This window comes from Schistocerca nitens, chromosome 11 (assembly GCF_023898315.1).
Source record: "Schistocerca nitens isolate TAMUIC-IGC-003100 chromosome 11, iqSchNite1.1, whole genome shotgun sequence".
Lineage (NCBI taxonomy): Eukaryota > Metazoa > Arthropoda > Insecta > Orthoptera > Acrididae > Schistocerca > Schistocerca nitens.
Window position 1 is genome coordinate 66,420,043 of NC_064624.1, and position 27,957 is coordinate 66,447,999.

General features: G+C 43.6%; 1 protein-coding gene across 1 annotated transcript in view; it reads left to right on the forward strand.

Annotated features, from left to right (window-relative positions):
* The window catches only part of LOC126212638 (uncharacterized), a 126,455-nt gene that overhangs the window by 25,617 nt on the left and 72,881 nt on the right, over positions 1–27,957 (forward strand). The window contains exon 2 of the mRNA XM_049940065.1: positions 27,057–27,235. Within this exon, the coding sequence (XP_049796022.1) occupies positions 27,057–27,235 (179 nt within the window). The remainder of the gene's footprint in view (positions 1–27,056; positions 27,236–27,957) is intronic.

Below are 27,957 nucleotides of genomic sequence, written 5' to 3' on the forward strand. Positions count from 1 at the left end.
TGCTCAGAGCCATTTGAACCATTTGATATAATGGGGGCCAACTATCGTTCCTCCCATAATGGCGCACCATACATTAACCCGCCAAGGTCACTGATGTTACACTTGTCGCAGGCATCGTGGATTTTCCGTTGCCCAGTAGTGCATATTATGCCGGTTTAGGTTACCGGTGTTGGTCAATGACGCTTCGTCGCTAAGTAGAACACGCGCAAGAAACCTGTCAATGTTCCGTAATTTCTCTTGTGCCCAGTGGCAGAACTGTACACGACGTTCAAAGTCGTCGCCATCAAATTCCTGGTGCATAGAAATATGGTACGGGTGCAATCGATGTTGTTGTGGCATTATTAACTCCGACGTTTTTGAGATTCTCGATTCTCGCGCCATTTGTCTGCTACTGATGTGCGGATTAGTCGCGACACCAGCTAAAACACCTACTTGGACTTCATCATTTGTTGCAGGTCGTGGTTGACGTTTCACACGTGGTTGAACAGTTCCGCCGGCCGGGGTGGCCGAGCGGTTCTAGGCGCTACAGTCTGGAATTGCGCGACCGCTACGGTCGCAGGTTCAAATCCTGCCCCGGGCATGGATGTTTGTGATGTCCTTAGGTTAGTTAGGTTTAAGTAGTTCTAAGTTCTAGGGGACTGATGACCTTAGAAGTTAAGTCTGTGATGTCCTTAGGTTAGTTAGGTTTAAGTAGTTCTAAGTTCTAGGGGACTGATGACCTTAGAAGTTAAGTCCCACAGTGCTCAGAGCCATTTGAACAATTTTTTGAGCACTTTGCTGTTTCCTTAAATAACGTAAATATCCGGCGAATGGTGCGGACACTTGGATGATGTCGTCCAGGATACCGAGCAGCATACATAGCACACGCCCGTTGGGCATTTTGATCGCAATAGCCATACATCAACAGGATATCGACCTTTTCCGCAATTGGTAAACGGTCCATTTTAGCACGTGTAATGTATCACGAAGCAAATAGCGTCCGCACTGGCGGAATGTTGCGCGATACCACGTACTTAAACGTTTGCAACTATTACAGCGCCATCTATCACAAAGCGAAAAAAGTGCCCTACTATGACATTCATATTTCTTTACGTACTACATGAATACGTAATAAAAAATGGGAGTTCCCGTTTTACAAAAACGCAATTGATATCCGTTTGACCTATGGTAGCGCCATGTAGCGGGGCCAACCATAGCGCCATCTGGTTTCCCCCTTCAAGCTAGACGAGTTTCGATCTATGTACTTTTTTCGTTTGACGCTTCTTTCGTGAGATATGTGGCCTGGTCAATATCAATGGACCACCCTGTATACGATTTCAGTGTGGTGCAGAGACTGGCAACTTGTCGTAAATGCGCATAAATGTAAAATTGTACACTTTACAAATTGCAATCAGTAGACTCATAGAAAAACTTGTGTGTTACATTTTGTGGAGGTATGAAACGGAACGATCATACGGGCTGAGTCATAGGTGAAGTAGGAGCTAGTGTACACAGGAGCTTGCTCACAAAACGTTTGTGCGACCCATGATGGAATACTGATCAATTGTTTAGGAACCGTACAAAATGGGGCAAAGAGTGGATATCAAAAGTATCCAAAGAGGGCAACAAGAGTAGTCACAGTCTTCTTTGAGTCTCAGAAGATCGTGGAGGGAGTGCTCTAAAAGCTAAAACGCCAGAAGACGTTCTTCAGGTGTGCTGTAAGAAAGTACAAAATGTCAGGAACGAATGTGGGATTAATGTAGAGTCACATAAGTTGGGGGTTGTTTTGGGGGGAGGAGACCAGACAGTAAGGTCATCGGTCTCAACGGATTAGGGAAGGATGTCGGCCGTGCCCTTTCAAAGGAACCATCCCGGCATTTGCCTGGAGCGATCTAGGGAAATCACGAAAAACCTAAATCAGGATGGCCGGACGCGGAATTGAACCGTCGTCCTCCCGAATGCGAGTCCAGTGTGCTAACCACTGCGCCACCTCGCTCGGTGGGAGCCACATACGCCTCGTCCGTTTAGGTAACGTTAATACAAGATCAGACTAATCACTGCAACCACAGAACAATTTGAAAACGTTGTTCATCCCATGGTGGACACCCAATGAAAAGGGGAAGAATGGCAAGTAAGTAGTACACTGCACACTACTTCACAGTGGCTGCTAAACTATGGGTGTAGAAGTACACTTCTGCCCATTGGAATTGTAGGACCGTGAGGGACAGCAAATAACGAAGTTTTACTGATAGTGCGTATCCGGTATAGTAGACAGCATTTGTAGCTGACTAGATGGTTATTCATGTGAAGAGTGGGTTACACAGTGGTGCCACCTGTACATCAACAGCAGCTCCAGTCCGACAAAGACATCGAGTCCAACTGCCAACTGACCAGGGGCGGTGGCAAGGGGGTGGGGTGGCAAGGGGGGTGTCTACGGGGGTTTTAGTCCCCCCCCCCCCCATGGACTATTATATTACACTGGATAAAATCACTTTATAAATCAGCGAATATATTACTTCAACAGATTCAATGACTTTTTGTATAATTATGTAGCAAGTTAGGTTGCAATGTATTTGAAACACATTTTAACAAAAGAATAAGAGAGACTAAATAGCTTACTGTCTAAACCAATAAATATCATTTAGCTTAAAATGGGCACCTCATTATGTATTAACATACATTACTTGTATATTAAGGTACGAACACCACTTACAATATTCAAGAAAGCTAAATATGCCGGCTATGAATACAAACACTTAAATTGCTGAACCCAGACAAAAACTTTGAAATCGCCAGACACGTGGGTCAAATCGTAATATTTTCCCCAGAACACACATGCCGGGAACTCCAAAACAGATACCAAAAACTACTCTAAGCAACACCAAATTTTACTAATTTGTCGGTGGAGGACACTAACTCTCCTTTTGCTAAGCGATATTCCATTCGCCCAAGTCCATCCCCGACCACCCCCCCCCCCGCCATTAGCCCCACCTTGACCGACTTCCTAAATGACTCCTGCAACTGCCATTCCACGCTGCCTCGACTCAGTGGAGAGTGAGCAGTGACGTGCTGGACTCTCGGCGACTTGTGACCAGAGACTCGGAGAATGTCAAAGTCACGGAAGCAGTTGAAACCCTCTATACAGAGGTTTGTCGCAGCATTGAGGACAACATGCAGTCTCGAATTATTTCGTTGGAAGGTAGCCTCACACATATGTTGAACATAGGGCGCAGGGACCAGCCCTACCATCCGAGAAATGCGACCTGTCAGGGATTAGCCGAGTGATCTAAGGTGCTGCAGTCACGGACTGTGCGGCTGGTCCCAGCAGATGTTTGACTCCTCCCTCGGACATGGGTTTGTCCTTAGGATTATTTAGGTTAATTAGTGCGCAAGCTTAGGGACTGATGACCTCAGCAGTTACGTCCCATAAGATTTCACACACATTTGAACATTTTTGCAACCGGTCAGACTTCAGTCTCCTCGGTGCCTCCAAACGCGCATTCTGGCTTCGAGATGCTGTAATCAGAACCAGGATCCGTCAGAAAAGACTAAGTGGTGCGGCTGCCGTGTTGAATGCTGTCTGTGTGCCTCTCCCTGACTCCTTAGCGAGGAAGGCCTCAGCAGTGGCCGCTGTGCTGGCAGTCAGCCGATTATAAGCTTGTCGTAAAAAAGAAAGGGAGATTGGGCTTAATGTCCAATGGATATCGGATTACGTCAAGGATGGGAAAGGAAATCAGTTGTGTGGTTTCAAAAAAACCATTCTGGAATTTGCCTGGGGAAATTTAAGAAAATCGTGGAAAACCTACATTTGGATGGCCAGATGCTGGAGTCGAACCGACTCCAGTCTGCTAACCACTCCACCACACTGCTCAATCACATTCTTGTCAAAACAGGTAGTACACCAGATACCATATTGATATTTTTTTCCTTTATTGATTTTCGATTCCCTCCCCCCCCCCCCACCTGGGTAGGGGTGGACTGACAGCTGCTTAATACGCTGCTCTACAGATGAGAGAAAAGTTAAACGAACAATGGTGGGAGAACAAAAAATATAAAAAAGGCGATAATAGTAAAATGGCGGAAAGTTGCAGAACTTAAAATACAAAAACATGGCGTTGACGTTGCGGATGGAGACACACAGGCAGGAGAGAGGCTCAATTAAAAAACACGGCGGCAGTCTGGTTTCTGTTCGCACGAGATAAAACTAGCGACAATATGGTGGCTGTTCACAGCACTGACAGGGGATGCACAACACTGAACACTCATTTAAAACAGCACTGTAGAGGCGACACTGCGGTAGATGGGGGTGGGGGGACCAAAAAGGGGGGAAAGGGGGGGAGGAGAGGAAAGGTAAAAAATCGTGGCAGCATATTGACACTTCTTGATGGCCGTTTTTGTAGCCTTGCGATTTCAGTGGCGAGTAGTCTTGATGTAGATAGAAGTCACTAGCTTAAGCCTGTATTCTCGAGATGATCGAGAAACGTTTCGCAGGGAGGTATTTCCTGACTGAAACGTGCGAGATTCTGGCGCCGCCGTCCACCGCGGTGACAGCTGTGGCCCACCTGGTGCCGGACATCTGGAATGATGGACGGCCGCCCCCTGGAGGGGGAGCCCCGCAGCCTGCTGACGATGAGAAGTGTGGCGCCGCCCTGGCGGCGGTTCCCGGCCTCACGCGGGCCACGGCCAGTCTACTCGCCAGCGCCAGGGACCTCATGCGCCGTGCCGCTGCCCACTGCATCGACTCCTGCTCTGTGGAGGGGTACGTATAACAGCCAGTAACCCTCTCCTCGACTGATTAAATCTGTTCTATATGCTATCCTCTACTTCTCATGGTCAACTCATGGTCAGTCCCTACGACGCAGCACGCTAAGACCTGCTGATAGTGCCTCTAGCCCCTACAGCAACCTCAGCTAGATGAGGCAAAGAGTCCACGAGTTCCCGTAGGTATGTCGTGTACTGCTGAAGCCACTCGCTGATAATCACATCCTGCAAAGTTACGGTAGGTATGCTGTGGCGATTGCAGACCACTTTCACCTCGACCCCTGATGATATCACATGGGATCATTTCTCTTGCATGGATGACAACATCAATGATTCATGCACACATGATGTCATCAATGATATGTACAGCACTGAAGGCCACAGCCAGTAATTGTATACCTCACCCTCTACTCCTCTGCTTAAATCTGTTCTGCATGCTATCCTCTACTTCTCCTCTTTTCTAAGACTGATGTCTGTTAGCAAGCACACCGGGCAACTCATGGTCAACCCCTACAAGCCAGGACGCTAGTGACAGTGCCTCAAGCCCCTACAGCGACCTTAGTTAGACGAGGCAAAGAGTCCACGAGTTCCAGTAGGTATGTCGTGTGCTGCTGAAGCCACTCGCCGATAATCACATCCTGCAAAGTCACGGTAGGAATGCTGTGGCGATTCCACACCACTTTCACCTCTGTTTACCCCTGATGATAGCACATGGGGTCATTGCTCTTGAATGGATTACAACTTCAATGATTCATGCACACATGATGTCATCAATGATGTGGAACATATGACAACTTCAAGATAGAGGACTGTGGGAGTTTTAAAGAATTAAAAATTGTGGATGGCTGCAGACCATAAAAAGTCAAAGGTGGTCAATGGCGTTAGATTTAAAAATAAACAAGTTGGTGCTTCTGGAAAATTTAAAAAAAAATGCAAGATGGCAATGCAAAAATTTTTTCCAACCAATCACAGTGCAGTATATTTTCTGAATCCCACCATGTTCAAAACGATCCACAACTTTCTTGCATAATGTTCCACCTTCTACTTCTAGTATAATGAAAGAAAAAAACAAATAAGTTAAACATATTTCAATTCTTTCAATTTTAATCTGATATATATATATATATATATATATATATATATATATATATATATATATATATATAATGTAGTGTTCCCAGTTTGGCAATGCTTTGCCACAGGAAGCGCGAAAGCGGTCGAAGACGTCCGACTTCTGGACGGTTCCTGATCGATGTGAGGAGGAGTCTAGTTTTGGGTTACGCAAAGGCTTCTATTATTTAGAAAAGAACAACTCAGTTTTCTTTACGCAGTCAGTATGAATTTTATGATCACCTAATGAAGTTTAACAATGAACAATAAAAAAACTGCATTTGCAAATGAAATCATTAATAAATGGGGCAGCTATGAGTTGTATAGAAGACAAGGAGCGGCCTTCTGTCTACGACCAGGAAGCCGCAGTATTCTCTGCTGTAGTAAAGGCTGTTTGACATTTATAAAAGTTCTAAGACATGGGGGTGAAAAACATATAAAGGCAAAGAATAGAATAAGAAGTCTGGTAAACACTAAATATATTCAAACAATTCTCACAAGCAATTATGGCTTATTTATAGACAGTATAACTTACATAAGTACTTTTCTAACTGTATGGTGCGATCAGATTTCAGCCTGTCCTGTGCTAGCTCCTTGGTTCACGTTTTTGTCACAGATTACAGTCATTACTTTTCTCCTTCCTTCAAAACAATTCTTGCACCGTTCAACACCTTCATAACAATAACTCAGCGGTTTAGAGTATCGCACATAAATTACTAGAATTTTATTAATAAATAATGTTGTCTGCACGCTGGCAAGACCGCTCACTTATATGGCGTAAAGTCGACCTTCTTTATGCTTTCACATTACAAGCACAAGTACGATAAAATCTGACGATCTACAAAATATTTTACTGTCATCTTTTTTTCAGATCGAAGCGGAAAGTGCGGTTCAGCTTCTGTTAAAAAGTTTCTTTGACTGCGCAATCGATATATTAGCGTCCGTGCTGGATGCGCATCTTTACAGTTACGTAAATTATATAAAACAAATGTCTTGCATAGCATAAGTCTCATCTCATTAGTCGATCATTTAATATACAGATAGGTGAATGCCTTTCCAAGGGTACTCACAGCTTTCATACGACGGAAATGTCAATAATATTACAACCTCTGCAATTTCATCTCTCACTCTTGTTTTCCGACTTAACGTTTATGTCAGAAAATGCGTTCTACGTTATTAACTTCGTCTTGTATTAGCAATTGTGTCGGTAATAGTAAATCATGCAGTCACATAGCGAAAACTACTCTCTTTGAATTGGATATGTTCCAGAAATTTTATATATCAGACCCATCCCAGGAACTTTCTGCAGTTTACTAGCACTTGCAAAGTTCTGGTGTCAGTTTCTGTGGGTGTCAGCTACTGGATCTTAATGGATAAATATTAATAGGGCAAACGGCCTGGGTCAAATGCCAAACAGTAAACAGTAAATGGCTAACGCTTAAATCAAAATACATTTTGGATAGAAAGCGGCATTGGTCGTAAAGACTGCACCTCATAGAGAATGTTGTGTGTCATAATATGGTCCTACAAGGTTAGAACAGTTTGCGTTGAAGATGGTCACACACTGACCCGAAATGTATCTTTGCGATCGATGCCGCCATTCATGCAAAATATATTGACTTTAATACAGTCGTGGTTCACACGGTTCCTAAGCGAATTACACATTACAAAAACGGTTAAATGGTTAAACTGTTGGTTAGGTTACATGATGCTCCGCTGTAACATCCTTACTGGGCTGCTTATTCTACTAACTCTGACTTCATATTGTTACAGTATATTCATAAAATGCCGTTTGTTCTGCAAAGAACTGAACTCCAAACTTACTTTGCAACAAAAAGATTATGGAAAACTTAATACATGAAATTTGTCCAGTACCTTACATTACAGGCACACATGCGTGGGAGTAAATTATCTTCCACAGATATTTTGGCTGCGTATCGTTCGTGTGACTTCAACAAGAATATAATAATTCCAATCCCAAAGAAAGCAGGTGTTGACAGATGTGAAAATTACCGAACTAACAGTTTAATAAGCCAGGGCTGTAAAATACTAACACGAATTCCTTACAGACGAACAGAAAAACTGGTAGAAGCCGACCTTGGGGAAGATCAGTTTCGATTCCGTAGAAATGTTGGAACATGTGAGGCAATACTGACCCTACGTCTTATCTTAGAAAATAGATTAAGGAAAGGCAAACCTACGTTTCTAGCGTTTGTAAACTTAGAGAAAGCTTTTGACAATGTTGACTGGAATACTCTCCTTCAAATTCTGAAGGTGGCAGGGGTGAAGTACAGGGAGTGAGAAGCTATTTACAATTTGTACAGAAACCAGATGGCAGTTATAAGAGTCGAGGGGCCTGAACAGGAATCAGTGGTTGGGAAGGAAGTGAGACAGGGTTGTAGCCCCTCCCCGATGACATTCAATCTGTATATTGAGCAAGTAGTAAAGAAAACAAAAGAAAAATTTGGAGCAGGAATTAAAATCCATGCAGAAGGAATAAAAACTCTGAGGTTCGCTGATGACATTGTAAATCTGTCAGAGACTGGCAAGAGCAGCTGAACGGAATGGATAGTGTCTTGAAAGGAGGATGAACTTCAACAAAAGCAGAAAGAGGATAATGGAATGTAGTCGAATTAAATCTGCTGATTTTGACGTAATTAGATTAGGAAGAGAGACACTTAAAAAGTAGTAGATGAACTTTGCTAGTTGGGGAGCAAAATAACTGATGATGGTCGAAGTAGAAAGGATATAAAATGTAGACTGGCAATGGCAAGGAAAGCGATTCTGAAGTAGAGAAATTTGTTAACATGGAGTATAGGTTTGAGTGTCATGAAGTCGTTTCTGAAAGTATTTGTGTGGAGTGTAGCCATGTATGGAAGTGAAACGTCGACGATAAATAGTTTGGACAAGAAGAGAATAGAAGCTTTCGAAATGTGGTGCTACAGAAGAATGCTGAATATTACATGGGTAGATCACATAACTAATGAGGAGGTATTGAATAGAATTGAGGAGAAATTTGTGGCACAAGTTGACTAGAAGAACGGACGAGTTGGTAGGACACATTCTGAGGCACCAAGGGACCACCAATTTAGTATTGGAGGGCAGCATGGAGGGTAAAAGTCGTAGAGGGAGACAAAGAGATGAATACACTAAACGGATTCAGAAGGACGTAGGTTGCAGTAGGTACTGGGAGATGAAGAGCCTTGCAGAGGATAGAGCCTTGTACAGGATAGAGTAGCATGGGGAGCTGCATCAAATCACAATGAAATTTTCACTCTGCAGCAGAGTGTGCGCTGATATGATACTTCTTGGCAGATTAAAGCTGTGTGCCGGACCGAGTCTAGAGCACGGGACCTTTGTGTCAGTGCCTCAAGCGTGGCCTCATATGCTCCAAAGCGGCGGTACGCGCCTGCGAGTTACAGGCGCTGTTCGATAGCAAAGATATACTCTAACGCACGCACCGCCTGTGGCGAAGGCGTAGAGACATTCGATTCGCTTATTGATGTATGTTCGGCAGCGATGACACCATGACGACTCCTCCGCAATTTAATTATCCGAAGAGCCGGATTCCATGCTTTGTCCAAGTTATCTCTATTTATTAAATTATGAGCTAATCTCATCTCTGTAGCTTCCTTGGAGATAGAACCCCAAAAGGAAGAGGTGGGTGTTAGAATCTTCACATGACTGTAGTTCATGGAACACTGTATCAGTACAATGTTCGACCACAGCTGACTTCCCTGACTGTGATAAGATTCATTGATCTCTCATGAACGGCTCGTGTCGTTTCACCTATTTATGACTTCTCACAATTTTTGCAAGCAATCTGATACACACCCGTCTTCCGAAGCAATAAATCCTCCTTTACAGAGCCGAGTAAAGCTGCAGTCTTCGTGGGAGGCCGGAAGCTCACATGGTGGTTCAAATGGCTCTGAGTGCTATGGAACTTGGTAACTGAGGTCATCAGTTCCCTAGAACTTAGAACTACTTAAAGCTAACTAACCTATGGACATCACACACATCCATGCCCGAGGCAGGATTCGAACCTGTGACCGTAGCGGTCCTGCGGTTCCAGACTGTAGCGCCTAGAGCCGCTCGGCCACCGCGGCCGGCGGCCGGAAGATCACCTTAACACTGTGTTTCTAGAGAACACCGCCTATCTTCGATGAAAGAGCACCCACATGAGAAGTCATTCATAAGTGAAACAACACGCACGGTTCATGAGAGATCTGTGGAACATCTAAGATACAGACGCTTACCACAACCACACAAGTCAGCTGTGGACGAGCACTGTATTGATGCATGGCGTTCCATAAACTGCAGTCATGTGAAGATTATAATATCCACCTCTTCCTCTTTGGATTCTGTCTACAAGAAAGCTACAGAAATTAGCTTAGCTAATATTTGAATAAACAGAGATAATCGTTTTAATTTGGACAAAGCATGGAGTTCGGCTCTTGGGATAATTAAATTGTGGAGGAGTCGTCATGGTGTCTTTTTAGTCCGTTTAATTCATGACATAGATTTTACAACCTGATGATGAGAGCATTGTCTCTTGAAACGCGTTGTTAAAATATGTATAAGAATCGCGGTTGAATGCTAGCAGTGATAATCAGTATAACGACAACTGCTACCTCGACTCCATAATGGATTATATAAAAAAAATACATCAATAAGCTGATCTTATATTTCTACGCCTTCGCCACGGGCGGTGCGTCGGTAAGCATGTATCTTTGCCATCGACCAGCGCCTGCAACTCGCAGGCGCGTACCGCCGCGGTCGAGCATATAACGCTGCGTTAACACATTGTTGTCTATCTTGAATTCAGTTGTATGGTAGAACGATACGCAGCTGAAATACCAGTGGAATAATTGTACTTCCGCCGCTTCCTGCCTGTGATTTAAGGTACTGGCCAAATCTGATGTACAAGTTTGAACTTTAGCTCTTTACAGAAGATACGGCATATTATGAATATGACGTAAAAATCCTAGTTCAATGTTAGTAAGATAAGCAGCACAGCTCCGTTGACAATGAATGTGGCATCTCATGCTTATGTAATGCGAAAAATTCTGAATTGCATCACAGAACGGATACAGAGGTCCGTCTTTACTAGTTAGAGACTCCACATGTACTGTATGTGCCACACCAACGAGGTAGGAGGTAGTTGAGTTTTCTGCTGTTAGCTGCCCTTCAAAACCCTGCCGCCAGCATATGGTGTCTGGTGAGGCACACAGTTGCGTGAAGAGTGCATTTCAAGGTGATTAAAAAAACAAGCAATGTCCACCATGTCAGTACTCCGCATCAATCTCAAAAAAATTTTCAAATGTGTGTGAAATCTTATGGGACTTAACTGCTAAGGTCATCAGTCCCTAAGCTTGCACACTACTTAACCTAAATTATCCTAAGGACAAACACAGACACCCATGCCCGAGGGAGGACTCGAACCAATCTCCAGACCACTTTGTTCGAGTCTCCTTCCTTCTCATTTTCCCCTTCGTCAACTTGCCACTTGCGAAGTCGGGATCTGAAGATTTTGCTCTTTGTGCATCTTCTGGAATAATTATTATGACTATCAGATCAGTGTTGAACTCGCCAATCTATCACATTGTGTCTGTTTTGGATTTGCTCCTGTTGCCAAAAAAGAAAGTTGGTTTTTTTCGTTTTGCAACACCGTCTGGGTACATTCCTTTTAATACACTCCTGGAAATGGAAAAAAGAACACATTGACACCGGTGTGTCAGACCCACCATACTTGCTCCGGACACTGCGAGAGGGCTGTACAAGCAATGATCACACGCACGGCACAGCGGACACACCAGGAACCGCGGTGTTGGCCGTCGAATGGCGCTAGCTGCGCAGCATTTGTGCACCGCCGCCGTCAGTGTCAGCCAGTTTGCCGTGGCATACGGAGCTCCATCGCAGTCTTTAATACTGGTAGCATGCCGCGACAGCGTGGACGTGAACCGTATGTGCAGTTGACGGACTTTGAGCGAGGGCGTATAGTGAGCATGCGGGAGGCCGGGTGGACGTACCGCCGAATTGCTCAACACGTGGGGCGTGAGGTCTCCACAGTACATCGATGTTGTCGCCAGTGGTTGGCGAAAGGTGCACGTGCCCGTCGACCTGGGACCGGACCGCAGCGACGCACGGATGCACGTCAAGACCGTAGGATCCTACGCAGTGCCGTAGGAGACCGCACCGCCACTTCCCAGCAAATTAGAGACACTGTTGCTCCTGGGGTATCGGCGAGGACCATTCGCAACCGTCTCCATGAAGCTGGGCTACGGTCCCGCACACCGTTAGGCCGTCTTCCGCTCACGCCCCAACATCGTGCAGCCCGCCTCCAGTGGTGTCGCGACAGGCGTGAATGGAGGGACGAATGGAGACGTGTCGTCTTCAGCGATGAGAGTCGCTTCTGCCTTGGTGCCAATGATGGTCGTATGCGTGTTTGGCGCCGTGCAGGTGAGCGCCACAATCAGGACTGCATACGACCGAGGCACACAGGGCCAACACCGGCATCATGGTGTGGGGAGCGATCTCCTACACTGGCCGTACACCACTGGTGATCGTCGAGGGGACACTGAATAGTGCACGGTACATCCAAACCGTCATCGAACCCATCGTTCTACCATTCCTAGACCAGCAAGGGAACTTGCTGTTCCAACAGGACAATGCACGTCCGCATGTATCCCGTGCCACCCAACGTGCTCTAGAAGGTGTAAGTCAACTACCCTGGCCAGCAAGATCTTCGGATCTGTCCCCCATTGAGCACGTTTGGGACTGGATGTAGCGTCGTCTCACGCGGTCTGCGCGTCCAGCACGAACGCTGGTCCAACTGAGGCGCCACGTGGAAATGGCATGGCAAGCCGTTCCACAGGAGTACATCCAGCATCTCTACGATCGTCTCCATGGGAGAATAGCAGCCTGCATTGCTGCGAAAGGTGGATATACACTGTACTAGTGCCGACATTGTGCATGCTCTGGTGCCTGTGTCTATGTGCCTGTGGTTCTGTCAGTGTGATCATGTGATGTATCTGACCCCAGGAATGTGTCAATAAAGTTTCCCCTTCCTGGGACAATGAATTCACGGTGTTCTTATTTCAATTTCCAGGAGTGTATGTCCATAGAATCTGAACTTCCGTTTTGTATTGTTAGTACAGGTATTGTGCATTGTTTGATTTCCTGACTGCCTCTGAGTCTATATTGTTCGTCTAGAAGTTTTGCCCCTAATTGTTTCCTTACGGTTTTGTTTTATTCCTTCTCAGTGTTTTCAATGCATTGTTCTCTGTCCAAAATAAATGTTTCTGATCCATAGAGGCATTCTGGTTTAGTTACTATACTGCAAAGTGTTGGTTTGTGTGCTTGGAGATACATTTCTTGTTGTACATGTTTTAGGTAAGACGGTATGCAGTTTCCATCTATTAACACCTAATTTCATTTATGTTTGTTACAAGTGAATTTTTCTGAAACGTTTCACCACGATGTTTAAATTGTGTAACTGTGTCATATGTCGTCTCCATGAATTTAGATGCTCCTTTGTTCATCGTCGTGCAATCTATTTTTCATAAGATACTTGGAAATAGGTGCTCTCTCCAATTTCTTTCAAGAGATGAATCTGATTTTTGAATGATGAAATTTTGTGAGTTAATACGACTAAATCGTCTGCAAATGCCAGATAATCTCTACGTAACTTGCCTCTGCCTAAAGTTATTGGTTGGTGAATTTTTAGGACTCATTTGTGTTTGTGGCATTCCTTTCTCATGCAGGTTTTGATATTTAAAGGACCTGAGAATTCTTGTATATATTTCGCTTTGTACTCTGTAACTGTCACTGTCTGTTTCATGGCTGTGAGTGTATTCAGGTCTGGTCGTTGTTCTCTTAATATTTGGAACAGATTTATTGAAATCAACGACTCTGGAGACTAAAATTTTTCTCCAGATTCCATGATGCCAAAGTATTAGCTTTAGATTGAAGATTTGCTATGGGCACAAACGGTGTGGAACAAATCCGACCTGACACAATAAAACTGTGTGCTCAGTTGGTAGAGCACTTGCCCGCGAAAAGCAAAGGTCCCGAGTGATCGGTCCGGCACACACTTCTAATCTGCCAGGTAGTTTCATATCAGCGCACACTCCGCTGCAGAGTGAAAATCTTATTTTAAATCCGACCTGATATTCTCCAATTTTTGGTTGAAGCTATTTTTGTGCTCCATCGAAAAAGACACTCAGAATTTTGTATACGACTGTTATTAGTGAGATACTGCTGTGTTATTTATATCTATTCTATTTACCTTCTTGTGTAACTTTTTCTGTTTGCCAAATGTCATGCATGATTCTGACGATTTCCCTCATGGTGGTCGAGCCTGCTGATTTGAGGATTTCTGCTATGATTCCACTTTCCCCGGATGCTTTATTGTTTTCGAGTTTTTTGATCTGTCTGAGTATTTCTTCTCTATCTGGCTGTAATGAATTTGAATTACTGCACTTAGGTTCTTGTAGTGGGTATCTTTGTGTTTTGATTCTAGGCAGTTAAGTGGTTCTTTGAAATATCTGGCAAATTCCTTGCAGTTTCCGTGACATTTTAGAACCACTTATCCATTTACTTCTTTGAAACAGAGACTTTATGACTGATGTTCTATGAGCATAGTTTTGAAGTTCCATTATACAGGGTGAGGCAGTGAAACGGCACGATTTCGATAGTGGTTGTCGGGCGCGGAGGGGGGTTGCGAGAGTGGGGGAAGTGACCTTGGGCGTCTAGAGTGGTGGAAGTTTCAGTAGCCATGGAGCGTTGGTCGAGTGCGCAACGTGCATATGCCGTAAAGGCATATTACAAAAACGCGGATAGTGTGGTTGGTGCTCAACGCGCCTTTCGTCGTGAATTCAACCTGCCGCCACGGGCTCCCGTGCCATCAAGGAAAGCCATTCTCCTTTGGGTTAAAACCTTTGAAGCTACTGCTAGCACAACAAAGAAAAGAGGCGGCAGCAGAAAAACAATCCGGACACCCGAGAACATTAATCGTGTGTGCGAAGCGTTGGGACGAAGTCCGCGAAAATCCGCGAGACGGCACAGCGCAGAACTTGGTCTCAGCAATCGATCAGTAAGACGGATTTTGAAGAGTGACCTTCACTATCATCCATACAAAATTCAGGTAGTGCAAGCCCTTAAACCTAATGACTACAATAACCGTATATGCTTTTGCCAGTCAATGCTTAACGTTATTGCACGAAATGAAGAAAGAGTGCATAACTTATGGATGAGTGATGAAGCCCACTTTCATCTTAGTGGGTACGTAAATAAGCAAAACTTCAGATATTGGTCCTCAGATAACCCGCACGAACTTCATGAAAAACCTCTCCATTCTGAAAAAGTAACAGTCTGGTGCGCAATGTCATCTTGTGGAATCGTGGGGCCCTATTTTTTTGAAGATGAAGATGGCAACACAGTGACGGTAAACTCTGGACGTTATGCTGACATGTTGACCATTTTTGGTCTGCCTGGAATTGATCGACATGATCCAGATGCTGAAACACTCTTCCAGCAAGATGGTGCAACAAGCCATACTGCTAATGTCTCAATGGAATTGCTCAGACTTGCATTTCCACGACGTCTAATCAGCAGCAATGGCGATTTCCCCTGGCCTGCCCGTTCACCAGATCTGACGGCACCAGACTTTTTTCTTTGGGGCTACCTCAAGTGCAAAGTCTTCCAGGAAAATCCACCAAGAACAAAAGAAGACCTGAAGGAGCGAATTCGACAGGAAATTAACAACATTCCAGTACAGATGCTACGAAACGTCATGGGACAATTTCATCTCAGGCTTAGACAATGTGTGCAAAACCAAGGACGACACCTCACTGACACCATATTTAAAAAATGATTGTTTTTAAGTTAAATCTTTAATTTCCACTCTTGTACTTGACATCCATGTTCAACTATTATGATTTTACTTGTAAATAAATCTTTGGTGGTTTTACAAAATCGTGCCGTTTCACTGCCTCACCCTGTATAATTCGTAGGTTGTTTCTTTCGATGCCTTCCGCGATTTCAAGCAATCGATCCTTTTTTAAATATTATTTTGATCTTTTTCATTAATTTAATTGTATTTTCCCTCACTGTGAAGATGTTTGGTAGTTCTCTTCTGTCGTATTGCTCTTCCAGTTGCTGTATGCATCCTGTCGAATTGCGTACTCTCCCTCGTCATTCCACCAAGGATGCATTTTCCTCTTCTGCAGTAGAAACAGTGTTTCTGCTGTTTTGAGCAATTTGCTTATTGTTTTACTGCTTTTTGTCCAGTTCTTCTGCCACAGAGGGTTGGATCGTATTAATGTTAAATTAGGGGATTTTTCTCTTTTTTCTGTAAACCTCTGAGGTTTTAAACGTAGTTTTGTTATTGTCTGATAATGATCTGAGTCTATACTTGCAACCTTTTCGACTTGGATGTTTATAATTTCTCTGTGGTATGAATAAGAGTTTACTACATGGCCAATTTGGAATTGACCAGTGAGTGAGGCTCATGATCTCTGTGTCACCTATTTTGAGGCTTCTTTATTAAGCGTCCTAACATGATTATAAGTTGGAATACCCTGCATACTTCAATTAGCCCTCCTCCGTTTTAGGTGGTTCGTTCCTGTGCTGGATAATTTTCAATATGCACTGTATAGCACTGCAATCACCTAGTACGATCCTGACATGGTTTTCTGAAAGTTTAGATACCATTTCTTCTGGTACTTCCCGTGATTTCTCAACCTTTTCACTGTTGATACAATTTTTCAATATCGATTGGCATCTGCGCATTGATTAGTGTGTGTGTGTTTTATTTGCTTTTTTAAGGATGATTATCATTAGTCTGTTCTTGAAAGTCTTCACCATTGTTGTGTAGGTGAGTATGTCTCTCTTCATTACAAAGGAAACCCCAAAAAGTGGCGCGTTTTTCTTTATTAGGATTTGCATTTTACTTTTGAAATGTCCATCGTTCACACAGTCCATTACATTTTTGTCAGTTTTGTTTCTTGGAGTACAAATATTTAGGGATTGATCTAGCTCATGCAACTTTCCTATTCGTAACAGTCTGTTAATATTTAATGCGCTGAAAATGGTTTTGATGTTTGAGTGATGTAGGCCAGAGGATTCCGCCTCTTCCCATCTGTGTGTCAGTCCAGACATAACACAGTCCGATAGTCAACTTATACTGTTCTTGACTTTGGGGGATTCGTTACCATCTTGGGTAACAGTTTATTTCCTACCACACTTCATCGTACTTCATTATCTCAACATTTAGACTGAGTTCCGGATTCATATTTTTTAGGGAAATATTAGTTATATAACAAGAATTACAGCCACACTATGGCGATCAGATGCTGACGATTTTGCCACATGTTAGAAGTCAAGTGCAGAATCATTTTTAAAGGACGTCTGTTCAACCAGTTGTGCCATAATGATGGTCTTCATCACAGCCTTCATTGTCGTGAAACATTTCTTTTTGTAGATTTGTTTGCTTCACACTCATCTTACAAGGCAACAAGCTAAGCACTGTAGATATTCTTATTTGAGTTTTTATCTTTTTCCAATCCCCTCTACTACTACACTAAAGAGCCAAAGAAACTGGTACATCTGCCAAATATTATGTAGCACTCCTGCAAACTCATAGAAGTGCCACAGCCATTCCGGCATGGACTCAACAAATGCCTGAAGTAGTGCTGGAGGAAACTGACACCAGAGGAAACTGACACCATGAATCCTGCAGGGCTGTCCACAAATCGGTAACAGTACGAGGGGTGCAGATGTCTTATGAACAGCACGTTGCAAGGCATTGCAGATATGCTCAATAATGCTCATGTCTTGGGAATCTGGTGGCCAGCGGAAGTGTTTAAACTCAGAAGAGAGAACCACGCTGTAGCAATTCTCCACGTGTTGTTCTGCTGGAGTTGCCCAAGTCCCTGGGAATTCAGAATGGGCACGTATGGATGCAGGTGATCAGACAGAATGCTTACATACATGTCAACTCTCAGAGTCGTACCTACACATATCAGGTGCTCCATATTACTCCAACTGCATGAGACCCACATCATTACAAAGCCTCCAAAAGCTTGAACAGCCCCTTTCTGACAATCAGAGTCCATGGATTCATGAGGCTTTATCGCCATACCCGTATATCCATCCGCTAAATACAATTTGAACCGAGACTTGTCCGACCAGCTAACATGTTTCCAGTCACCAACAGTCCAATGCCGCTTTTGATGGGCACAGGGAAGAGGTAAAGGTTTTTATTGTGAAGTCATCAAGAGTACGTGAGTGACCCTTTGGCTTATAAGGCCCATACCCATGATGTTTCTTTGAGTGGATTGCATGACACTTGTTGATGATCCGTCATTGAAATCTGCAACAGTTTGAGGAAGGATGGCACTTCTGTCACGTTCTCCTCAGTCGCCGTTGGTCCCATTCTTGCGGTATCTTTTCTGGCCGCAGCGATATCAGAGATCTGATGTTTTACCGGATTCCTGATATTCACGGTACACTCGTGAAATGGTCGTACTGCAAAATCCTCACTTCATCGCTACCTCAGAAGTGCTGCGTCACATCACGCATGCGCCGAATATAACATCATATTCAAATTCATTTAAATCTTGATAACCTTCCATTGTAGCTGCAGTAACTGATCTAACAACTGTGCCAAATACTTGATGCCTCATATAGGCATTGCCAACCGCAGCATCATATAGTGCTTGTTTACATATCTCTGTATTTGAATATGTGTGCCTATACCAGTTTCTTTGGCGATTCAGTGTACATTATGACAAGTCCTTGTTTTATAATGTTATCAAAATTCTAGAAAAAAATCTTGACAAATTTACCTGAAATTTTTACATGGTACTGTGCTAAATGTTCAGATGGACGTAGGCCTCAGACACACACACACACACACACACATACCTACTTATATATATATATATATATATATATATATATATATATATATATATATATATATATATATATATACAAAGTAGGTGTGTCTGTCTGATTATTTAGTAGAGTTTTATGTAAAAATTTGAAGTACATTCCATGCTGGAGACGGTTTATTCAATCAGACATTGTAACAGAGAATGCAGTGTAATATGTGCTGTGCCATGCAGCAGTTACAGTATGTATTAAAAATGGTTTCCATGTGCCTCATCACATGCGTGTATGTGATGCAGCATGTTGTGTCCCACACGTTCACTTCGGCCAGGCTGTGTCTGAATAGTGTCAAGGGCTGCACGAATACACTGCTCCAGTGTCACCACATCTTGAATGAGCTCTGCATGCACGATGCTTATGAGATGGCTCCATAACCAGATATCGTACTTTCTTAAATCTGGTGAATGAGCAGGCCATTGAAAAATTCTTGACCAGTTTACCTCACCTATTTTAGAAAAAAATGCTCATAAACTTGTGGACAGTCATAGGCTACATATTTTTAAATTGTATGGAAAATAAATATAAATGTAATACATAAAGGGGAAATGCTGTTAGCTAAATCTCAAGAAGTAATTCAATGTTTTACACAATACTCTACTAGTATCTAGAGAGACATAGGCAATACATTTTTTAGACAATAATGTATAGGTTTTCTGTTCAAACTGACTGTGAGAAATAAAATGCTATACTTTGAATATGTGCAGTTTGGTTTTCTTATCAGTGCATCTAAACTATTAGCCAAACTGTTTTTTTCCACATATATTGTTTCTTCTTATATATCGTTTTAAACAGAAATTGTATTAAAAACTGCGTGCTGATTTATTTCCTTCACTACAGTCAGTGTAACAGGAAATAGGTATTTGTAGTTATCGCTTACCGATTTGTGATTAGGATACTAGTAAGGAATCTGAATCACCCAAGAATTTGCCCCCATACCCATTCACATATTAAAACTACGAGGAATACTGTCGTAGAAGATACTGTCCTCACAGTCCTCACAGATCCAGTAAATGTAGAGATCTCTACTGTAAAACTTATTTAATGATCCCAAATGATTTACACATTCACTTTAGGTGAATTCATTTCCCAATTAAGGTTTCGTTTGCAGTAACAATATACACAGCTCAAGGTCAGAGAGAGAGAGAGAGCAGAAGAGGAAATGGATAGAGACGGGAGGGGGAGAAAATGGGCAGAGGCAGGGGGAAGGAGGAGATGCACAGACAGAGGAGTGAGGAGATGGACAATGAGAGGAAGCAGGAGGAGGAGATGGATAAATAGAGGGGAGAAGAGGACGAGATGGAGAGAGAGGAGGGGGACAAGGTGATTTGGAAATATTCCCACACAAATTTAGCAATTGCCAAGCTTTTATGCGTTCGCAAGTATATTGCAAAGACAGAGATGAAATTTATTGATAACTGCGAAGTACAGTGTTTGCCATAAATGCTATAAACTCAAAGAGAGACAGAGAAAGATTAAATACACTGACGATGAAACAGTGTAGTATTCGGCATAAACATTAGTGGAGTATAAAATGAGAGAGACGAAATTTACTAGCAAGAGGTTACAGTATTTCACATAAACGTTAAGTATGAAAACAGAGAGAACATTACACATTGTGAGATGAAATTTACTGGCAAAACAGTACTGTATTAATATAACATTAGTGTGTGTGTCTGTGTGTGGTCGTGCACTTACGAAAGTTTGGAATATGATGTTCATAGGCAAAAAATAGATACTGCACTGTGACTAGTTGAAAAACTATTTCACACCTATGTCATCTTGCACTTTTCATTTCCACCATTTCCACCTGTCATATTTTTAAATTTACCACCAGCTGCGAGCTTAAATTTATTAAATTCTGTGCCACGTGGCATCATAAGTATTTTAAAATTTCTCCCATCCTCCAAATTTACAACATCATGAGTTCTAGGTCTTTGATGGTGACATGTGAATGTGTTATGGTCACTGATGATGTCATGCATTGAAGATCAGTGTACTCATGTGACACCACCATGTTTCAAGAGCAGCCAACCTGTTCTGGATAGTACACTACACATCAACTACGACTCTGCCTGAATGGCATACATCAGCTGCTGCTATAAATAGCATCAGACAATGACATCTTGGGTTGTCGGGTGTTCTGTCGGATATCAGCGTCGTACTTGCACGATATTTCGGTCACGTAGCTCGTAACCTTCATCAGGTGCGACCTGATGAAGGTTACGAGCTACGTGACCGAAATATCGTGCAAGTACGACGCTGATATCCGGCAGAACACCCGACAACCCAAGATGTCATTAGATCGCCGGGAAAGCCTGAAGAGTTACAGCATCAGACATTGTCTATGACTTTTAAGATTAGGCCGTATAGACGGCATGTAGAGGCGGAGTAGGTTGGCTGTTGGTCAAATCAGGAACATGGTTTTTGTCATTTCGTAAGATGGAGGTGTCCACGGCATACTCATCACGAATATGTGGAGGATAGGGACGGACTGTTGTAATAACCATCCTGGCTTAGGTTCATGGTGCCCTGAATGAGTGAATCAAAGTCATGGTGCGGAAACCACACGCAAAACATTACATAAGCACGTTCAACCTGAGAACACACTCCACACACACTGAACATTAAACGCTTAACTGGAAAGTCGGTGCCCAGAGTGCCTTGATCATCTGAGGAGAGGCTGTCCAGTTTCTGTGTCGCTTGTTCCATTGAAGATGCGTATTTTTACTTGCCGCCGTAGGCTACGGCCTTTCGCAATGCATCCGACTCGAAATGTGCAATCTATGCAGGTGCCTTCTCGTCGATCATTCGCTAATTGGTTGAGAAAGACCTGCATTCAGTGAGAGCAGATATTTACGTTGGGTTTGAAACCCACTGTTACTGACTCGAAGTGACAGTCGTCTCTGGTCCTGACGGCTAGGGTGTTTATTCGACGACTATTCTCAGGCGGAGTTACATCAGTGTGACTGGTACATCATTCCTTGTAGACACTCTTGACAGTCCGAAATGATACACGAGGAAACTGGATAACTTCATTTCTGACCTTGGTCATACGCATGTCCCAAGACAATAGTACGTCCACCCACATTAGTATGCTCATTGCATACAGTCGACTCGCTCAAACAAACCGCGATTGCCACCTCACTGCCACCACCAACGTGAGCGGTGGAGGGTCACGTGACCACCTGGTACAAGTTCTGCGCCACCTGCAGCAATCCAAAGCAACCCATGTACTTCATGAAGGCGGTGAATAACATTCTGTCCAGAGAGCTTATTTCGTGCTTTGATGCACGTCCTTTTGATGATTTGAGACATACACTTTTCGACTACACATAATTAATCTAAAAGTAAGTAGCTGGTTGGAAATTTCGTTATGGTGGCCGACCTGATATAAACACATTTCGTTCGTTTTTAATTTCACTCAGAAATTTTGTACCATTATCAGGCATTGTACAGAGTCAGCGCACATGATTACTGTACACCTCCGCAGCCCTGGTCAGTGTTTCTGGCATATGTAGGGAGCGATGTTCGATTTCCGATACTGGCAGGGACCTTTTCCTTGTCAGAGAACAAGAACAGGGCGTACCCAGCCTCATGAAAGCCGACAGCTGGGAGCGTGGCGTGCTGACCCCATGATCCTCAGTTCCACATCCAGGCGCGCCATTAGTAGAAGATGACACAGTAGTTCTTCAATTCCCATTGGCCCATCAGGGATGGAACACGGCGTCTGTCATTATTGTTAGCGACATTTGTGCATGGATGTTGCCACCACAACTTTCACTGAATATCTACAAATCTCAAGTCCTAGATCATTTCAACATACTTTTACTCTGAAGCGGCAAAGAAACTGCTGTAGGCATGCGTATTCAAACACAGAGATATGTAAACAGGCAGAATACGGTGCTGCGGTCGGCAACCCCAATGTGGGATAACAAGTGTCTGGTGCAGTTGACAGATCGGTTAATGCTACAACGACCGATGGCACACAACATCTTCGAGGTAACGATAAAGCGGGGATTTTCCCGTACGACCATATCACGAGTGTACCGTGAGTATCAGGAATCCGGGAAAGCATCAAATCTCCAACATCGCTACGGCCGGAACGGCAGGAACGGAACCAACGACGACTGAAGAGAATCGTTCAACGTGACAGAAGTGCTACTCTTCCAGAAATTGCTGCAGATTTCGACGCTGAGCCATCAAGCAAGTCGTGCGAACCATTCAACACCATCGACATGGGCTTTCAGAGCCGACACAAAGCTTTACGCTTCGCCTGGGCCCATCAATTCCGACACTGGTCTGTTGACGACTGGAAACATGGTGCCTGGTCGGACGAGTCTCGTTTCAAATTGTATCGACCGGATTGATGTGCACACGTAGGGAGATAACTTCATGAATCCACGGACCCTGCATGTCAGCAGCAGGATGTTCAAGCTAGTGGAATCTGTGATATGCTGTGGGGCGTGTGTAGTTGGAGTGATTTGGGGGCTATGATACGTCTAGACACGACTCTGACAGGTGATACGTACGTAAGCGTACTGTCTGATTACCTGCTTCCATTCATTTCCATTGTGCATTCCTACGGACTTGGACAATTCCAGCAGGCCAATGTGACACCTCACACGTCCAGAATTGCTACAGAGTGGCTCCAGGAAGACTCTTATAATTTTAGGCACTTCCACTGGTCACCATACTCCCCGAAATGGACATTATTGGCCATATCTGCGATGGCTTGCAACGCGCGTTGCGGCACTTCTGCATACTCGCCGGAGCCGTACACGATATTTTGCAGGTGTAACAACAGTTTCTATGGCTCTTCAGTGAGTATCACGAGGGAAACACTTGTTCTGCAGCTGATGTTCATTTAATCGCATACTGGGTTTCAGCTTTGTATGCAATAGTTCACCCATAGTCTAGGAGTAGCGTCTGTGGCCCTAGGTCCCAGGTTCTAACCCAGCCATTGCTTGATTCTGTACTAAGAATAAATCTGTATTACAGTTGGGTCTGTCTGTTAGTCTGTTCGAACACGATTCTCCAAAATTGCTAGATGAATTTTCCTGAATTCACATATAACTAGAGCATAGCTTGGGGCTCTGTGCAGGCTTCATTCCAACCCCCCCCCCCCAAAAAAAAAAAATACCCTAACCGAAAGTTTTATTCTTGCTAACCTGCTCGACTGATTTCGATGAAAACTGGTATGGAGACAACTAACATTGAGGAAGAAGACAGGTTGCAAGATACCTATTGATTTAAGAACATTGCGTGTCCTAAGGGAAAATATATTTTGTAACAGTTATTTACTATTTGACTTTTGATCTTTATCATAATTGTCAAATGCTATTACTGGTTGATATGTGCTACATGATATGGTTAAAAGTAATGAATACAATGCGTAGATACTCTTAATTGTGTTTAATCCATACTTCGACACTATTTGTTGCGTAATGTAAAGGTTATATATGTACAGTTACTTCAACAGCAAAATTTATAGATGCATGCTCTTGCCCATGCCTCTCCATTCACACGACTCAGCAGCGACATTGCACGATGCAATGCACTGTGTACTGGGACGGCTTGGGAGAGGGACGAGCAGGTGCACATCAAGAGCTAATCTTACCCAAACAGACAGACATGTGAGGGCAGATAATGTTATTGCACATACGATAACTTACTTACTCACCATCACTCATCATCACAAAACTACTGTTACAACTATGGTAATAGCTATGTTTACCCTTCTACCTGCTGCTGACTTCCAATACTGGGGCAGCCAGAACTGATGCATACCACAGCTGTGGTCTCCTGCTGCTGCCTTCTGGGTCATCGTGAATGAGAAAACGTGAACAGCCAGCCTCTCCCCTCCACTGGGTCATCATTGATGATCTAAAAACTACCATCTTTGCACCGACCAGTCGAGATGCATCTGGCTGACTCGTAAACATGTGTAGCAGTTTTGCTCGACTCACGGTGGATAACCAGGCATCTCGCACAGCAACTCGCGTCTTGGATCACCATCAGCAGACACTGCATGAGTGCAGGATGGGGTGATCATCGAAAGCACTGAGTTGGGAGCTGATAACGGCCTGTGGGCTACGCATGCCGCGCCTGCTGCCGATGCCCGCTCTACATGCAGCTGAGGCACTGACCTGCGCCAGCAGCATCACGACATGCTGACGAGTGATCAGCATCTCTTCACAGCATTGACACCTGCGACTGGCTGACATCTCAGCTCTGAAAGAGCTGGAACCTTTTGTAAACTTTGCCTGACAGAAACTGTAATGCTTTCTTGTGGACGTCTCCATGCATGTGGTGGACATCTCACCTTCACACTTCACGGGTCTTCCTGATTGCATCGTGTCCCAAGACCTGAGCCATAACACCTCCGGCTAACTATCCTGAACTGTTTCTGCAGTGATCCAGCATCTGGTTACCTGCGATTCGTGGAGCCAGAAACAGATCTCAGTATCACTTTCTTGGTCTCTATTGATCTATTAGACCCTATGTGAGCCAGTGTAAGGAACGCACACGCCACATTACATCTTTCATCTAACTCTTTCCTCTTGCATTTCCTCGATGTGCTGGCACAAATCGACGAACTCATCTGTTGCTGATACATCTATTATCTGTAGAATTTGGCAACTGTCTTCTGTGAAATGTCTCATCCAGTGTGAGATTTTGTTAGTCTCTCGCATATCCATCTTCACAATGTAGCATCGGAGGAAAACATTCTGCATGTAGCAGCCGGCCACGGTGGCCGAGCGCTTCTAGGCGCTCAGTCCGGAACCGCGCGACTGCTGTGGTCGCAGGTTCGAATCCTGCCTCGGGCATGGATGTGTGTGATGTCCTTAGGTTAGTTAGGTTTAAGTAGTTCTAAGTTCTAGGGGACTGATGACCACAAATGGCTCTGAGCACTATGGGACTTAACATCTGTGGTCATCAGTCCCCTAGAACTTAGAACTACTTAAACCTAACTAACCTAAGGACATCACACACATCCATGCCCGAGGCAGGATTCGAACCTGCGACCGTAGCAGTCGCACGGTTCCGGACTGACCACATATGTTAAGTCCCATAGTGCTCAGAGCCATTTTTTTGCATGTGGCAGACTTGTTGCTAATCGTTACAAAATTGTTTTTTTTTAATTTCGACCTCGAATTTGTTCCAACTAGAAAGCTTCTCTTAATAGTATAACTACCAACTCTTTGGAACACTTTCATAGAAATTTAACAGTCATGTCGGTAAACACACAGTTAAATATGACACACCTGGGATTGCTTAGATGTAGGGGCGAGATGTTGTGTCACACACACACACACTCACAACGTATCCACACTCACACGTATATTACCACATCTAAACTGTGTACTGTTGTTCTGCAAAGGACATGTTAGCTAAAATAATGGTAGACACTGGAAGAGTGTAATTATTCTGTATCTTACACTTGACGCCTAAAACCTGGCTGTGGATTCTTAAATTATGCGCCAGAATGCTATTTCCATGTCCAAATTGTTCCGTAGCAGTACACATCATTACGCCTATCGCTGTCATTTATCCAGCACTGAACGAAGCTGTCACTGAGCAGGTTGCCTGAGGCACCGATCAGCACCCTTGACAATTCTAAATGTCGCGTTTTAGAATCGCCTAACTGACGAAAACTCTGTGTTTGCTCTTCCTCTTCACGAAAACTCAAGACTCCATCGTATTCAAACGGCACAAGGGAAAAGTGGCCATATCCTGAGGAAGTGGGATATATAATGAAAGTGCTGGGTGCGACAGTGGCGTAGAGGAGCAGAGTGTGAGACATGTTGTGAAGAACTGCCTACACCATGTTTCTGAAGGTGGTCTGAACGACTTGCATCAAGTGACACTGAGTACCAAAGTCTGCTTCATCGAACTCAAATATTGACCGTGAATACACTGTGTTTGTTCCCTAAAGCCATACTGCAGTACTGATCCTTCTGCAGCAGAGCACATTCCATGTCCTGTCATAGTTTTAGATGAATGTGTGCACAGGCATTCTTGTATTTCAACAGAGACCGCTCAGTTTACTAAAGACTCACATATCTCTCACAGTTTAGGCTGGAATAACTCAGTCTGATACCTTGATTGGTCTCTAACGACATATGACCTGGTCACCTCTGTCATATGGAAATGTAAAATTTTGAGAGAGTACAATTACAGTCTGTTCTGGCAAAAAATAAAATTTCAGAATATTATTTATTACGTCAGTTAACTCCATTTTATTTTGAAAGGTTCAACGACGTGGAATGGAACCTGGAGACGTTGTCAACCGATCATCGGAGGCAGCCTCTGCTCTCCCAGTTACTCCAGGCTGCTCGTCGCATCACGCAGGCCGTAGTCTCCAGGAGTGACATTGCCTACACATACAACAGGCATTTTTTTCGGAGTTACCAGTACTTGAACAAAACTGGTGAGTACTTTGTTTGGAAGTATGCTATCAAGAAAATCTCATCTAAGGTGGTGAACATGTAGATGATGTGGTGGTGTCAGAGCAGATAACTGTGTCCTAATCAAAGTACACTGAAAAAGTGAACTTAGAACTAAATAATAAACACACTGCACGAAGAAAGCATTATTTGATGATAACTGGGTAGCACATAAGGTACCTTTTATGCTTGATAATATTGCTTACCATAAATATTGAAGAAAAACTGTAATTGATGTCAAATAAGTATACTAGAGAAAAAATGTGAACCCCCCCTAGATGCGGGACCACACCGACATCACAACACAGTATATGGGGAGGCAAAGGGTCCACAAAGCCATCCAACTATATCACATCCAGCTCAAGCCACTCATCAGATGCCACAAAGCTACCAAATTGCAGGGATGTTGAATGCTACAATTCACACACTGGTCTCTGGCATTTTCTGTGACATTAATAACATATGATATGGGGGTCAAGGTGTCTAAGTACATCTGAGTGATTGTCAAGGCATTAACATATCTATTCAGTCATGAGAACATGACTGATGGTTTGGAAGATGGGAGTGTCCACAGTATACTCAACATGAAGGTCTGGAACACGTCCAGAATTAAATATTACTACACAACGTGATGTGGTCTAGACTACAAATAACTTTTCCACAAAGGTCTAACACATGATAGTTTAAGACTCTCGTCCAATGTCGT